Here is a 17,526-nt window from a genome sequence, read left to right as displayed (position 1 = left end):
TACTTACTTCCTCTGTGCAAGAGTTTTCCACAGAGCGGCCCCAATCCTCCTTTTTCTGGGGTCTCCCTGCGGCGCTCTTGGCTCCTCCTCTTCTAGAGTACCCCCATGGAGAGCAGTATTCCATGGGGGGGGGCACACTCCATTGACACAGACAGCAGAACTCAGCCCCGCTCCTGGCTCACGGTGTTACTGGATTTGACTGACAGCAGCGGGAGCCAATGGCTCCCGCTGCTATCAATCTATCGATTGAGGACCCGAGACAGCGGCTGGAGCTGCTGTGCTCGTCCCCGTCGCTGGAACGATCAGGCTCAGGTAAGAAAAAGGAGGGCCTGGGGGGGCTGCTGCAGCACAAAAGGTTTTTCACCTAAATGCAAAGAATGCATTAAGGTGACAAACCGCGAGGGTTTACAACCCCTTCAAGTAAAAAAAAATACCTTCAGCCTGTAAAACCTCTTTAAGGATAAAAACACTTTACATTGTGTAGACAGTTACAGGTTCTCATTAAGCCCCCTGCGCATATAGAATAAGACAGTATAAGATAATTGTCTTCTGTGAACAGTAAGATAAAGAGATCTGTTAGCAGTTGCAATGTATCCTATTTACATACTAAACTATTTTTATTACCTTTGATGGCTAGCGTATGCGACTACCACAAGGGAGTAATTAAACGTGTTACTTTAGACTTTCTATATTACAACAAGCGCACAGAACACCTGAAGCGCTGCTCTTTCACGTCTCAAACTAAATCTCAGGACTATATCAAAGATGAAGGCGCCGAGAGGTTTGAGCAACAGATTTTATCAGTAATTAAGAGGATACGCCGTGATTCTCAATCAAAGAAAAAGCCAATTATTAAAGACAAGTGAAAATACACATTCTAAAAGGAATATCAAGGTAGTTATTTCCCCCCCACCCCCACCCCCTTCCTTCATAGTCTGCATTACAACCAGCAGGGGTTCCGATATGAACACTTTGCATAGAAAAGTCTTGGACAGCTCCCCAACAATTTATTCATCAGCTGCCAGAAACCTCAGATTCATTTCTGAATATGTGTTTTAAAAAACACGACTGATCCATTCAAAGATGAAATAAAACAAGTAAAAGCAGCTTTTGCTGCAATATTCACCAACAATCATGCACCCCCCCCTCCTCCCACAGTACTTCTTTTCCACCACTAGATGTCCCCAGTCTTTATGTTTAAATGATGCTTAGTATTATTTAGCCACTTCCTCTGAGCCCAGGGTGTCTTGGACTCTCCCCCAGCCTGTGACAGTGAAGGAGAAGTAGCAGGGTGATGAGAATTATGTTGTTTCTTTTACATCCATGTGGAGTCAGCTTTCAATACATTGCCTGACATTGCTGTCCTCTTTATGTAAATGATGTCTTTAAGTTCAGCTCCATTCAAAACTTTCTATATAAAATTTTTTCACAACAGAAAGAGGTACTGCTGACTGTTCTGTTCCACTTATATGTATTTTTTTCTGTGTTGTATTGAATGGCATCAGGTTACTATTTTTATGTAATATGCTGACATCTAGTGCTGGTTTTGTACCACTACAACTTGTTTACTTATGTGATTTGGTATCCCCCGTGTGTCCTGTACCTCCTGTTTGGTGCTAGTTAGCTCTGTCCTAGCTAGTCCCTCCCAGCTTCTTCCCTGTTCCCTCAGTCGGTGCTTTATAGAGACATTACTTTCTTTTTATACTTCAAAAGACTAGACAGAGATCCTCTGTATTGCAATTATCCGTTGGCTTTAAAAGAGAAGTCCGATGCTGCATCTGTCCCCCCCGCCGCCTCTGCAAAGAGAACCGAGCAATCGAACACCGCCGATGGCTCGGTTCTCACAGCTCCCCGAGCAGAGAGCTGCTGACTGTCAATCAGCAGCTCTCTGCTCTGCCCCCCCCCCCCACTCTCCCTGGAACGCTGAGCTGTGGAGGGGCAGGGAGCGGCCCTCTTGGTCTTTCAGCGGCTCGCTGAGACGGGTATCAGTTCAGGCACCTGGTGGATCCAGACTTTATTGTCATAATGATGCGGTGCCTGGGCTGATTCCTGTGACGTCAGCAGAGAGCAGACTTCAGCCCGCTCTCTGCTAAAAACAGGTCACAGGAGTGCAAAACGAATTGCACTCCTGTGACCCATAGGAGTAGCCCAGCCAAACTAGCTCAGGCTGGACTTCTCCTTTAACTTCTGTGTCTCATTGAAGAGTTAAAGTGATTGTAAAGGGTGAAGGTGCCCCATGGAGATCCAGCAATATGCAGGAGAGCATCGGCTCCCCTGGGTCTCTCCCTCCTCATTGGCTGAGACACTTGCTCCTGCCGCTGCCAATCACAGCCAATGAGGAGGGAACAGGGGGATAGGGCCGAGCCACGCTCTGAGTGTCTTATAGACACGCAGAGGCGGCTCAGGAGTGAGCATGCACGCGCTTGCTCTGGGGGCACTCAGCAGGGGGGTAGGGCCAGGAGTGCCAACAGGGGACCCGAGGAGGATTGGGGCTGCTCTGTGCACTTTCAGTGGCTTGTGGATGTTGTCATGTTAGCGTGTGACCATACTGTCCAAATAGACTAGGTTTTAGGTGGTATGCCAATGCATAAAGTGGCATTTGAAAGAGAACACTGACCCTACAGCATGTAATCTATTTGTACAATCTTCTTTAGATCTATCAACAGCTATATACTGCTTGCCTGATTTGAAAAAAAAATTGAAATAACTGATCAGGTTTGTCATATGTGACAGTGAGTGTCCCTGCCACTATATAAATGCGTTTAATCACTTGCCAACTGCACTATAGCCGAACGACGACTACAGCGCAGCCAGCTAGTTCTGGGAGGGCGTCGATTGACATCCACTTGTGCTTCTCGCATGCCCCCTGGGGCGTGCAGCCGGCAGTGTTCATGAAAATTGGGTCCTCCGGACCCAGCGCATCACAAATCAGGGTAAAGGGCTAATCACATCGGCCCTTTACCACGTGACCGCTCCATCCAATGTACATCAGGTGCGATCAAGTGTGGTCAGTTTTCAATTATTGGCACCATAGCTTGTAGACTCTTCTATAACCTTCACAAAGACCAAATAAAATACACTGATTTGGGTTGTCACCGAGGCAAAAAAGCACAAACAGAAATAAAGCATTGTCAGGGGATCTAACTATTACCCCCTCTACTAACAATGTTGTTACTGTCCCTTCTATCACTACTTGTCCAGCTACTTCTAGTGATTCTATTGCTCATATCAGAATTGAGCATAATTTAGATCTGAGCAAATAAGGACACACCTAAAAATATATAATAGAATAATCTCAGCTTTGTTATATCAGTAACATACATACAGTGGATATAAAAAGTCTACACACCCCTGATAAAATGTTAGGTTTCTGTGATGTAAAAAAATGAGATAAAGATAAATAATTTCAGAACCTTTTCCACCTTTCATGCGACCTATAAACTGTACAACTCAGTTGAACAACAAACTGAAATCTTTTAGGTGGAGGGAAGTAAAAATAAAAAACTAAATTAATATGGTTGCATAAGTGTGTATACCCCTAGACCCCTTTCACACTGCGAGCGCCGGCTGGTAGCGATAAAGCGCCGCTCATTTTAGCAGCGATTTAGGGCCATTTAAGCAGCGCGCTTGCGCTGCTTTTCGACCGCTAGTGGGGTGCTTTTAATCCCAAAAAGGGTTAAAAACTCCTGTTTTGCTGCGCTTTCAAATCGCTTTGAAATTGCTGCCCAGTCGATTCAATGGGCAGGGCATTTTGGGAGCACTAAATACAGCGTTCCCAACCTGCCCCAAAGATGCTTCTTGCAGGACTTTTCGGAAGCGCACCACCCGAGTGTGAAAAGTCACACTGGAATGAATGGAAGGCGGTTTTCGCTAAAGCGCCTGAAAACCGCCACAGAGAGAAAGGGGTCTTAAACTAATACTTTTTTGAAGCACCTTTTGATTTTATTACAGCACTCAGTCTTTTTGGGTATGAGCATGGCACTTCTTGACTTGGCAATATTTGCCCGCTCTTCTTTGCAAAAACACTCCAAATCTGTCAGATTGCGAGGACATCTCCTGTGCACAGCCCTCTTCAGATCCCCCACAGATTTTCAATGGGATTCAGGTCTGGGCTCTGGCTGGGCCATTCCAAAACTTTAATCTTCTTGTGAAGCCATTCCTTTGTTGATTTGGATGTATGCTTTGGGTCGCTGTCATGCTGAAAGATGGCGTTCCTCTTCATGTTCAGCTTTCTAGCAAAAGCCTGAAGGTTTTGTGCCAATATTGACTGGTATTTGGAACTGGTCATAATTCCCTCTACCTTGACTAATGCCCCTGTTCCAGCTAAAGAAAAACAGCTCCAAAGCATGATGCGCCCTCTACCATGCTTCACAGTGGGTATGGTGTTCTTTTGGTGATGTGCAGTGCCAAACATATCTTTTGGAATTATGGCCAAAAAGTTCAACCTTGTTTTCATGAGACCATAACACATTTTACCACATGCTTTTGGGAGACTTCAGATGTGTTTTTGCAAAATTTAGGAGGGCTTGGATGTTTTTCTTCATAAAAAAAGGCTTCCGTCTTCCACTCTACCCCATAGACCAGACATATGAAGAATACGGGAGATTGTTGTCACATGTACCACACAGCCAGTACTTGGCAGATATTCCTGCAGCTCCTTTAATGTCTCTGTAGGCCTCTTGGCAGCCTCCCTGACCAGTTTTCTTCTCGTCTTTTCGTCATTTTTGGAGGGATGTCCAGTTCTTGGTAATGTCACTGTTGTGCCATATTTTCTCCACTTGATGATGACTGTCTTCACTGTGTTCTATGGTATAGCTAATGCCTTGGAAATTCTTTTGTACCCTTCTCCTGACTGACACCTTTTAACAATAAGATCCCTCTGATGCTTTGGAAGCTCTTCTTTAGACCATGGCTTAAGCTGTAGGATGTGACTAAGAAAATGTCAGGAAAGACCTACTAGAACAGCTGAACTTTATTTGGGGTTAATCAGAGGCACTTTAAATGATGGCAGGCGTGTACTGACTCCACATTATTTTAGTTGTTTATTTTTACTCCCCCCCCCCCAAAAAAAAAAAGATTTCAGTTTGTTTTTCAATTGAGTTGTACAGTTTATAGGTCACATTAAAGGTGGAAAAAGCTCTGAAATGATTTATCTTTGTCTCATTTTTTTTACATCACAGAAACCTGACATTTTAACAGGGGTGTGTAGACTTTTTAGATCCATTGTATGTATTTAATGGATTCACCAGAACCCCGGATATCTTGGGACTGTCTTTTCTGCATATGGAGATTGCTTCACATTTTCCTTGATATTGTACAGCTATATTTAAATATATTATGATGCTGCCCATGAACGAACATCAACTGCTATGTCAATGGGATCTTTGCATTAATAATAATTGTATAATTGTATACCCACTACATTGTGATCTAATTATATAGGAAAATTCTTTGCATTCTAACAAAGAATGTCGGCTGGTTGTGTTTGCCTGAGATAAATACAACGTGTAAATATTAAATATGGCAGTAAATATGTGTGCACAGAAATGATGCTTGGATATTGTGCAAAATGTAAAGTCCAAGATTATTTGTATCTGTGAACGAAAACCGGCACTGTCCATTCCAATTCAATATGTTATAAAAAAAAATAATTCTATTGCTGGTGAAGTGTCGCTCGTCTGACGTGGCCTACAGGCTCTATTCATGTCTGTGTGTAAAAACTGCATGAGGCATTTTTTGCCCATAGCATAGGCCATCTAGGGGCAAAAAAGGTATAGGCAGTAATATTAAGTAGAGCGCTGCCACGTGCTTCCATCCCTAAATCGAATACTATAAAGGGGGGAAAGGGGAAGGAGACTGGTGGGACTTTATATGAAGCCATGGCCTGGTAAGGCCATGCGCCTCCATCCCTATCAGTATATGAGAACAAAGCAAAAAAAGGGTTGGGACTCTCTTACCTGCCACATCTCGGCTTTCTTCGTCACCATCCTCATTCTGCACTCACCCCCAATTAATTTATTACCGTTATCCCAACCATGGTTTCTTTCTTACACATATCCCCATACAGGCTACACTTGGTTGGCTCATCCACGCTCACATCATATCACCAGAGCCCTGCTGGCCCAGATCAGCTACCGGCCATGATGCCCTTGGATGGCTTGCGGTTGTCGGCACTATACCTCCAATTGCACAGACCCATGTAAGTTACCACCGTGGTGGGAGTGTCTTCTCCCTACCCCCTTATTTGTCGATATAGGTCACGCGCTTGCTCCTGAAGATTGGCCACAAGCCATGAAACACGTAGAGCTAATATATGCCGTGTTCCCCATAATTTTTCATGAGTCCATTATTTATTTTATGCTTTTACCTATCATGATAGGGATCCATGAGGCCATAGGCCAGACAGGCATTCTTTATATATATATATATATATATATATATATCAATATCAATGTTGATGAATTATGAAATTGTAACCTTGTGATATCTATTGCTACCCGTGTTAGTATCATGTTAACTGTTTTCAATTAGACATGTTTGTACATTTTTTAAATATAAATAAACAATGTATATGAATTAATTAACATCTTATATTCTTCAAGTTATTCTCTTGCAATCACGCGCTTCGCTCAAAGTCCCAGCCCTTTGTTTTGTTCTTGTATACCGGCAAGGAGGGGGTTAAACACTAGGGGGCGAGCAAGGGTTTAAGTGTGTTCCCTGGATGTGTTCTAATTGTAGGGGGGATGGGCTCACTACAACATGACAGAAATCACTGCTCCCGATGACAGGGAGCAATAGATCCCTGTCATGTTGCTAGGCGGAACAGGGAAATGACTTGTTTAGGCAAGACAAAAACAGAACATTCCATAGCTCAACTCACCAACCAGTCTGCCAACTGACCAAATTAACCTATCCAACAGTCTGCGTTAAAAACAGGGGTTTAGTTAGCATGCATTTGCAAACGCATGCATAAGCTGCAAGGCCTCTTCACGGCACCCTGTGCATGCTTGCAGTCCTAACGCTACTAAATTTATAAGCGTCTCCACAATGGAAGCACATGCATTAAATGGATAGATGAGGAGCAGATGGGCCTGGGGGCAGCCCAATCCCCCTTAAAGGGACAGGAGCACACTGGACACCCAGCAAGAGCACAATGGCAGCAAAGGTGTACAGTGTGTCCCCGGACCATATTTTACATTAATGGCATGTGTCTTATGGACACACAGAGTGGGGTTCTGGAGCGAGCGAGCACGCATGAGTGCAGGAGGGAGGAGCCCAGAGTGCCAGCGGGGGGGACCTGATAAGAGGAGGATCAGGGCTGCTTTGTGTAAAACCACTGCACAGAGCAGGCAAGTATGACATTTGTTCCACTTGCTGATCGCCCTATAGCAGTTTTAATGCTACAGGGCGGCCATGCTGTGTAGGTTTACGTATATATATGCGATCCTACACTTCCGGGTATCGGGCGCGAATGCATGCTACCGCCAGCTTGCTCCTGCTGTGAGTCTACAAAGCAGGAGCTGATCAGCGGGTCCCGCGGACCCAATGTCTGCCGGCACCCCCACTGATCGTTCGGTACACAGGCAGAACAGCGATCTGCCTATGTAAACAAGGTAGATCGCCGTTCTGTCAGTAAGGAAGGCATGGATCCTGTGTTCCTGCAAAGCAGGGACATGGATATATGCCTTCCACTAGTAAAAGCACCTCCCACACTACAGTAAAACACCAGCTAGGCACACAGTTAACCCTTTGATCGCCCCTGATCTTAACCCCTAACCAACCAGTGTCATTAGCACAGTGACAGTGTATATTTTTTAGCACTGGTGACTTTACTAGTGTTACTGCTTCCCAAAAAAGTGTAGTTTAGTAAAAAAAGTGTAGTTTAGTAAAGTTTAGTAATGAAAACAGTATCATTAGCAGTAATCAGCAAGGATTCATGAAGAATCGTTCTTGCCAAACCAATCTTTTAACCTTCTATGAGGAGGTGAGCTGCCATCTAGATAAAGGAAGGCCCGTAGACGTGGTGTATCGGGATTTTGCAAAAGCATCTGACAAGGTTCCCCATAAACGTTCACTGTACAAAATAAGGTCAGTTGGCATGGACCATAAGGTGAGTACATGCATTGAAAATTGGCTACAAGGGTGAGTTTAGAGGGTGGTGATAAATGGGGAATACTCGGAATGGTCCAGGGTGGAAAGTGGGGTCCATCCAGGGTTCTGTCCTGGGACTACTCCTATTTAATTTATTCATAAACTACCTGGAGGATGGGGTAATGAGCTCAATCTCTGTATTTGTGGACAATACTAAGCTAAGCAGGGCCATAACTTCTCTGCAGGATGTGGAAGCCTTGCAAGAAGATTTGAACAAATTAATGTGGTGGGCAACTACATGGCAAATGAGGTTTAAGGGCCCTTTCACACTGGGGCGGGGGCGGCGTCGGCAGTAAAGCGCCGCTATTGTAAGCGGCACTTTACCGTCGGTATTCGGCCGCTAGCGGGGGCAGTTTTACCCCCTGCTAGCGGCCAAGAAAGGGTTAAAAACCAGCGCAAAGCGCCTCAGCAGAGGCTCTTTGCCGGCGGTATAGCCGCACTGTCCCATTGATTTCAATGGGCAGGAACGGTGAAGGAGTGGTATACACTCCGCTCCTTCACCGCTCTGAAGATGCTGCTAGCAGGACTTTTTTTCCCGTCCTGCTAGCACACCGCTCCAGTGTGAAAGCCCTCGGGGCTTTCACACTGGAATCAAAGCAGCGCCACTTTCGGGTCGGTTTGCAGGCGCTATTATTAGCGCATTAGCGCCTGCAAACCGCCCCAGTGTGAAAGGGCCCTAATGTAGAAAAATTTAAAATAATGCATTTGGGTGGCAAAAATATAAATGCAATCTACTCACTGGGGGAGAACCTCTGGGGGAATCTAGGATAGAAAAGGAACTGGAGGTCCTAGTAGATGATAGGCTCAGCAATGACATGCAATGCCAAGCTGCTGCAAGCAAAGCAAACAGAATATTGGCATTAAAAAGGGGATCAACTCCAGAGATAAAATGATAATTCTTCCGCTCTACAAGACTCTGGTCCGGCCGCACCTAGAGTATGCTGTCCAGTCCTGGGCACCAGTCCTCAGGAAGGATGTACTGGAACTGGAGAGGGTCCAGAGAAAGACAACAAAACTAATAAAGGATCTGGAGGACATTAGTTAAGAGGAAAGGTTGCGAGCACTGAACTTATTCTCTCTGCAGAAGAGACGCTTGAGAGGGGATATGATTTCAATTTATAAATACCGTACCGGTGACCCCACAATAGGGATAAAACTTTTCCGCAAAAGGGAATTTAATAAGACACGTGGCCACTCACTAAAATTAGAAGAAAAGCGGTTTAATCTTAAACCGCGTAGAGGGTTCTTTACTGTAAGAGCAGTTAGGATGTGAATTTCCCTTTCACAGGTGGTGGTTTCAGCGGGGAGCATCGATAATTTAAAAAAACTATTAGATAAGCACCAGAACGACCACAACATACAGGGATATACAATGTGATACTGACATAAAATCAGACACATAGGTTGGACTTGATGAACTTGTGTCTTTTTTCAACCTCGTCTACTATGTAACTATGTGACTGGTTTGTGTGGCTTACCAAATGCCATGGACTTTGTCATACTTTTGACACGTGAAACTGCATATGACATTTTTAAAATACATACCAAAATATGGCTGCAACTTGGCAAGAAGAGAAAATGTCAACAACTTCAAAGAAAGGTTTCTTACTTTACTCGGAGCTCGGCGTTGGTTGCCGCTGTGTGGAACTGCTCAGCTGTCAGTTTATAGATTTCCAAGTTCTGAAAGGAAGAAATCCAAGAGATGTGATGAGTAATATTCTGCTGCTTCAAGAGGAACTGTGGGCAAAGGTAAAACTGCCATATATGATGCAGTGAGTTTTTGCGATTTATTTGTTGATCTTACCAGTAGCTCTATTAGGAGGCCAAGCTGTTCAGCAAAACTTGCAGTTAGAGAGGTTGGGGCAAACCATGCAACACTACGGGGGGGGGGGGGGGGGGGGGGACTGACAATAGTCACATTTTATTGTGATTTTACTGCAGACACTTCCAGAACTGTATGTAGGCTCAGCTTTGCTCCAGAGCACCTCAAAACCTATAGCATTTTTAAAGGTCAAAGTCTGGTCTGACCCTTCCTATTCCCAAATATGGGCCTATCACTGAGAAGGGTAGTTTTCATAATCAGTACCATAGAAGACTGGAATGGGTGGATCAGAGCCCAACTGTACAATCTCTGGTCAGTGTTTGGGGAATTTTGTGGCTTTTGAACAATGCATAGTCTGTGTGTTGACATCTGACATGTCCAGCGTTCAACATTTAAAAAAAGCTGTTTTCAACATGGAGGAATCCTTGAAAAAACTTTCTGTTCCCAGGAAACCTCTGCTAATAGTTATTATATCTGTTATTATTATTACTATTATACAGGATTTATATAGCACCAACAATTTACACTGCGCTTTACAACATGAGGGTAGACAGTAAAGTTACAATACAATTCAATACAAGAGGAATTAGAGGGCCCTGCTCGTTAGAGCTTACAATCTAGAAGGGAGGGCCCTTGATAAAGTCAAGTGACATGTGACGCAACGTGTCGGGAGGAGCCAGTGACGTCACCTGACACTGTGTGTGAATGGTGATCGGAACCTCATACAGCGGTCTGATTGCTTCTGAAGCGCCTGTTTTCAAACCTCTAATGAGTGAGTAGTTGGTGATACGGATGCGGACTATGCATATAGTAATGGTCATTGCGCAATGATTTTCTCTTTCCTTTTTGTCTTTTACATAATACGTTCTGAACTGGGAGTACTTTGTTTGCCTAACTATCGAGATAGCCTGAGAGGTATGTGGCTGTTGTTGTGCAGCAGCTTGTCCTTGTGATGAACTGAGGAAAATCGTTTTCAAATCCATCTGATGATTAGTCCAACAAGTGTTTTTTATTGAAGAGCCTGGCTGTTTTTTGCACGTTTATTTCTCCTCAAGATTATACTTATACCTGCATGATACAGTGCTGATGTGTACAGTAACTTTACTGACTAAAAATATTTTATCGTTTCCTTTTTTTAGGTGACAACATTATGGTTTATTGAAAAGTGTTTTTATGTTGGCATAAAAAACACAATAATATTTTTTTCTTTTCGCATATAAAATTATTTGTCTTTTACATTGGAGATTTATTATTCCCAATTCTGTGGGCAGTTATTTTATTTCACAATTTATATTGATTAAGGATTTTATAATTTAAATTTACGGCTTCTTAGTAGGTAGTTGATTATTTAGCGCACTTATCATATATTCATTGTATAAGATTTAAAAAGTGACTGGACGTGGGGCCAAAAGGATAGTTCAGAGTCCAGGATTACACCTAGAACCTTGGCATGTGAGAATGGGCTTATGGTTGTTCCATCAATCTTGACAGAGAGATCAGGGGAAGGGGCACATGCGGGAGGAAAAATTATGAGGTTGGTTTTGGATAGATTGAGTTTGAGGAAGTGGTGTGACCTCCAGACTGATATGTCTGTTAGTAGATCAGTGATACGTGAGGAGATTGGTGGCGTAAGCTGAGGAGTAGAGAGATAAATTTGGGTGTCATCGGCGTAGAGATGGTATTGGAAGCCATGGGAGGCTATCAGCTGACCCAGGAAAGAGGTGTAGATCATGAATAGTAGGAGGTCCAAGAACAGAACCTTGGGGGACACGGACAGAGAAAGGAAAAGGAGAGGAGGAGGTAGAATTGTAAGTAATGCTAAAGGTGCGGTTGGATAAGTAGGAAGAGAACCAGCGAAGAGTACGGTCACGGAGACCAAAGGCATGGATATTTTTGAGAAGGAGGGGGTGGTCAACCATATCAAAGGCAGCAGAAAGGTCCAGGAGTAGGAGTACAGAATAGTGTCCATTGGTTTTGGCCGTTAGTAGATCGTTTGTTAGTTTTAGGAGGGTGGTTTCTGTGGAGTGTTAAAGGGGTTGTAAACCCTCGTGTTTTTTCACCTTATTAGCATGCATTAAAAAGGAGATTCACTCCACAGATAAAACGATAATTCCCCGACTCTGCAAGACTCTGGTCTGGCCGCATCTGGAGTTTGCTGTCCAGTTCTGGGCACCAGTCCTCAGGAAAAATGTGCTAGAACTGGAGAGAGTCCAGAGAAGGGCAACAAAGCTAATTAAGGCACTGGAGGATCTCAGCTATGGGGAAAGACTACAAGCATTTAACTTATTCTCTCTGAAGAGGAGATACTTGAGAGGGGATATGACATCAAGGTACAAATACCGTACTTGTGACCCTGGCATAGGGAAAAAAAATTTCAGCGAAAGGTAATTTAAAAAGACACGCGACCATTCACTAAAAGTAGAAGAGAAGTGGTTTAACCTTAAACTGCGTAGAGGGTTCTTTACTGTAAGAGCGGTAAGGATGTGGAATTCTCTTCCACAAGCAGTGGTATCAGCGGGGAACATCGATATTTTCAAAAAAACTATTAGATGGGTACCTTAACTACCACAACATACAGGGGTATGCGATGTACTATTAACATATAAGCGCACACACACAGGTTGGACTGACGTTCAAGAAGTTTGGATAAAGAGGGGAGCAAGGAGATGGAGCGAAGGTTGTTAACCTCCCTTATGGTATTCCCGAGTGTGGCTCGGGGTTAAATTTCAGTCCCATTAGCGGTAACCCCGAGCCAAACTCGGGATTACATTGCAGGATCCTGGTGCGGCGTTACTTACCTTGTCCCCAGGATCCTGCGATGTCCCCCCCGCTGTGTCTGCGGGCTCCGTCCTCCTCCGAAGCCTCTCCGTGCCAGGCTCCGTTCCCTGCGAGCGTTGCGACGCACGGGGGCGGAGCCTGGCGGCAAATTCAAAAAACTGTAAAAATCATAACACATACAGTACTGTAATCTTACAGATTACAGTACTGTATGAAATCATTTCACATCCCTTTTGTCCCCAATGCTTTGGCCTATGCCCTGCATGCAGTTTTATATGATATATACTGTTCTTTCTGCCTGGAAACTGGAGATTGTCCATAGCAACCAAAAAGTGTCCCTTTACGTCAAAAGTGGCTTTAGACCACCTAGAAAACAGTGATAGTAAATTAGAACACTTGCAGAATTGAGCGATAGTGAATCGTGGGGAAATTTATTTTATTATTATTATATTATTATTTTTTTTAATTATTTTTATTTATTTATTATATTATAATTTGTTTTTGTGTTTCAAACTTCATCATACCCGGGATATCTACTAGACTCTTGTTTGGACAGATTTAAGTGTGGTATTGTTAAGAATTACAGACCTACAATATAAAATGCCAAATTTCCATGCAAGATAATTGTACCGCTTTCAGCACTTAAAATCCAAAAAAATCATACCGCCAGGGAGGTTAAGGTTGGTGGGGTCCAGTGAGGGCTTTTAAAGTATGGAGGTGAATAATGCATGTTTTAGAGAGTTGGGAATCTACAGCTCATGGTATGTTAGTGGTCACTTTGAAGGATGCTTCTTAAGCTGGTCATAAATTAAATTGAAATTTGGCCAGTTTAGCGGGGACAGGCAACATTTAGATCCATGTACGAGCAGCCTGGTTGTACAAAAGTCGATCTACCGATCGACATTCTGAACAACCAGCCTGTTGGAAAGTTTTTGCATGATCAATGCTGCTGGCTATAGCCGGTAGTGCTGATCAGTGTATTTTGATGGTGAGAAAGCCTCCCCGATGTTAGAATACAGTACCTCAGCAGTAGTGATTCCGCCATCTACATCAAGTGTGTGGATTTGGGAATCAAGTAATTTTCTTTCGTTCAACCCACTGGTTGAAAAAAAAAAAAAAGGAGCAGGAACCCTAGGGTTTCACGGAACCCTGGTTAAGTAAGGAAGGTTTAAAGCTAATACAATGTACTATTGAAGTTCATGAAGTTGAAGGATTCAAACTGCAATCCTTACTGAAGCCATGTACTGCTGGTTTACCTCATTAGAGCTGATTGATTAATGAATTGACTTATTAGGTTCTTTTTTTATTCAGTTGAGTTGATTTCCTCCGTATTCTTCCATTATATCTTGTTAATTGACAACATTATTACTATTACTGTACTTACAATAATAAGTGGTTGTTAAGTGGCACATTGAAGTCTTGTCTCTAATTGTTGAATCATATGGCCGAAAACTTAAATAGTAAATGAACTCAAAGTTAATATCACAACAAGAATTCACCAGGGGGGTTGTATTTTAAAGGGCAACGAGACACTGAGACACATCTTGGGTAATTAAACTGGCTGTTTAACCACAGCAGTGTGTATAATTCATTAACACGTTTTTTTTTTTTTTTTAGCAGTAGTACACAAAACCGGCTTGAGTTATCTCTCTTTAAAGTGTACACAGATTATCAACAACTATGGCTGCCTCTAAAGAAGCAACAAAGTAAACTCTGAGAAGACATAAAAGGCCAAAACTAATGCAGCTTACAGTTACAGTATCTCACAAAAGGGAGTACACCCCTCACATTTTTGTAAATATTTTATTATATCTTTTCATGTGACAACACTGAAGAAATGACACTTTGCTACAATGTAAAGTAGTGAGTGTACAGCTTGTATAACAGTGTAAATTTGCTGTCCCCTCAAAATAACTCAACACACAGCCATTAATGTCTAAACCGCTGGCAACAAAAGTGAGTACACCCCTAAGAACAAATAGGGCTTAATTAGCCATTTTCCCTCCCCGGTGTCATTTGACTCATTAGTGTTACAAGGTATCAAGTGTGAATGGTGAGCAGGTGTGTTAAATTTGGTGTTATCGCTCTCACTCTCTCATACTGGTCACTTGAAGTTAAACACGGCACCTATTGGCAAAAACTCTCTGAGGATCTGAAAAAAGAATTGTTGTTCTACATAAAGATGGCCTAGACTATAAGAAGATTGCCAAGACCTTGAAACTGAGCTACAGCACGGTGGCCAAGACCATACAGCGGTTTAACAGGACAGGTTCCACTCAGAACAGGCCTCGCCATGGTCGACCAAAGAAGTTGAGTGCATGTGCTCAGCGTCATATCCAGAGGTTGCCTTTGGGAAATAGACGTATGAGTGCTGCCAGTATTAGTGCAGAGGTTGAAGGGGTGGGGGTGGGGGGGGGTCAGCCTGTCAGTGCTCAGACCATACGCTGCACACTGCATCAAATTGGTCTGCATGGCTGTCGTGCCAGAAGGAAGCCTCTTCTAAAGATGATGCACAAGAAAGCCGCAAACAGTTTGCTGAAGATAAGCAGACTAAGGACATGGATTACTGGAAACATATGCTGTGGTCTGATGAGACCAAGATAAACATATTGGGTTCAGATGGTGTCAAGCGTGTGTGGTGGCAACCAGGTGAGGCGTACAAAGACAAGTGTGTCTTGCCTACAGTCAAGCATGGTGGTGGGAGTGTCATGGTCTATGGCTGCATGAGAGCTGCCGGCACTGGGGAGCTACAGATCATTGAGGGAACCATGAATGCCAACATGTACTGTGACATACTGAAGCAGAGCATGATCCCCTCCCTTCATAGACTGGGCTACAGGGCAGTATTCCAACATGATAATGACCCCAAACACACCTCCAAGACGACCACTGCCTTGCTAAAGAAGCTGAGGGTAAAGGTGATGAACTGACCAAGCATATCTCCAGACCTAAACCCTATTGAGCATCTGTGGGGCATCCTCAGATGGAAGGTGGAGGAGCGCAAGGTCTCTAACATCCACCAGCTCCGTGATGTCGTCATGGAGGAGTAGAAGGGGACTCCAGTGGCAACCTGTGAAGCTCTGGTGAACTCCATGCCCAAATGGGTTAAGGCAGTGCTGGAAAATAATGGTGGCCACACAAAATATTGACACTTTGGGCCCAATTTGGACATTTTGACTTAGGGGTGTACTCCGTTTTGTTGCCAGAGAATGGGCCGCAGGGCAGTATTCCAACATGATAACGACCCCAAACACTTCTCCAACACGACCACTGTCTTGCTAAAGAAGCTGAGGGTAAAGGTCATTGACTGGCCAAGCATGTCTCCTGACCTAAACCCTATTGAGCATCTGTGGGGTATCCTCAAATGGAAGGTGGAGAAGCGCAAGGTCTCCAACATCGACCAGCTCCGTGATGTCGTCATGGAGGAGTGGAAGAGGACTCCTGTGGCAACCTGTGACGCTCTGGTAAACTCCATGTCCAAGAGGGTTAAGGCAGTGCTGGAAAATAATGGTGGCCACACAAAATATTGACACTTTGGGCCCAATTTGGACATTTTCACTTAGGGGTGTACTCACTTTTGTTGCTAGCAGCTTAGACATTAATAGCTGTGTGTTGAGTTATTTTGAGGGGACAGCATATTTACACTGTTATACAAGCTGTACACTCACTACTTTACATTGTAGCAAAGTGTCATTTCTTCAGTGTTGTCACATGAAAAGATAGAAGAAAGTATTTACAAAAACGTGAGGGGTGTACTCACTTTTGTGAGATACTGTATAATACTGTTGTGGGTTAAAATCACTGAAGTAGGCAGAGCTACTCCAGTGTTCTCCACTTCCTTCAGGGTCCCGTGTCGAGTGGCTTTCCAATTGCATTGTGAACACAGGAGGTCAGCCATTCAGCAAGGATACCATTCAGAGAAAATTTAGCATTTTTACAATGAATGCAAAGTGTTCTCTGAGTGGACAAGGTGGTGAGGCATGGAGGTGGCGTCATGTTCTCCACCTTGTCCAATCAGAGAAAATTTTGAATCCATTCAGAAAAAGCAAATCATTCCTTGAAAGTATCCGTTTCGAGTAGCTGACCTCCTGTGTTCACAATGCATTAGGATGGCTGCTCAGCACTGGCGTAGCGGTGTCTATCCAGTTGCCTACCTTGGGCGTCTTATACACGTTCATAAAACACCTTCCTCTGTACACGGACGTGTCTTATACGCCTTGCACTATCTTATCTTTTCTTACTCCCTTCAGCTCAGCTACTGTGCACAGCCTGTGAGATCCTATGACTGGAAGCTAGTCAGATGCCTTCCTCTCTGAATGATCACTCTGACAACAATCTCCATGGGAATTCAATGTAACATTTTAAGCCAAAACAACAACAAACAAGTAACACAGTAGCTATCTTATCTCCTGCATTTCCTGTCAGACAGATTTGTGAATGAGAGAGCTGCAGCTGACAGAGGAAAGTTTTTAATGTGTGCATTAACTTTTAATGCTTTTTTTTTTTAACTTTCAACCTGTATAATCACTATTTAACAGTTTCATCTCCTGTTCCATGTTTCTATTTTAAATTATTTGCTGGAAACTTTTTTATAAAGCACATATATACATTGTTATCTTTAAGGATTTGCTGTTAAAAATACGTGGTTTAGGGTATATCGGTTTTATTTTAAATCAGTAAGAACTATAAATTAGTGATGCATTATGAAAAAAATGAAATGTATTCCAAAAAAAAAAAAAAGAATGTATTTCTTTTGTAAATAACTTTAAAGAGGA

At 43.3% G+C, this 17,526-nt stretch overlaps 1 protein-coding gene across 5 annotated transcripts in view; it reads right to left on the bottom strand.

The window, feature by feature from the left end:
• CHCHD6 (coiled-coil-helix-coiled-coil-helix domain containing 6) overlaps positions 1–17,526 on the bottom strand; it is a 447,244-nt gene that overhangs the window by 183,283 nt on the left and 246,435 nt on the right. For all 5 annotated transcript variants that reach the window (XM_073591921.1, XM_073591919.1, XM_073591917.1 and 2 more), the window contains one exon: positions 9,761–9,831. In XM_073591921.1, coding sequence (XP_073448022.1) covers positions 9,761–9,831 — 71 coding nt within the window. The remainder of the gene's footprint in view (positions 1–9,760; positions 9,832–17,526) is intronic.

Source organism: Aquarana catesbeiana, linkage group LG07 (assembly GCF_042186555.1).
Source record: "Aquarana catesbeiana isolate 2022-GZ linkage group LG07, ASM4218655v1, whole genome shotgun sequence".
Classification (NCBI taxonomy): Eukaryota; Metazoa; Chordata; class Amphibia; order Anura; family Ranidae; genus Aquarana; species Aquarana catesbeiana.
This window is presented reverse-complemented; position numbering and strand designations above follow the sequence as displayed.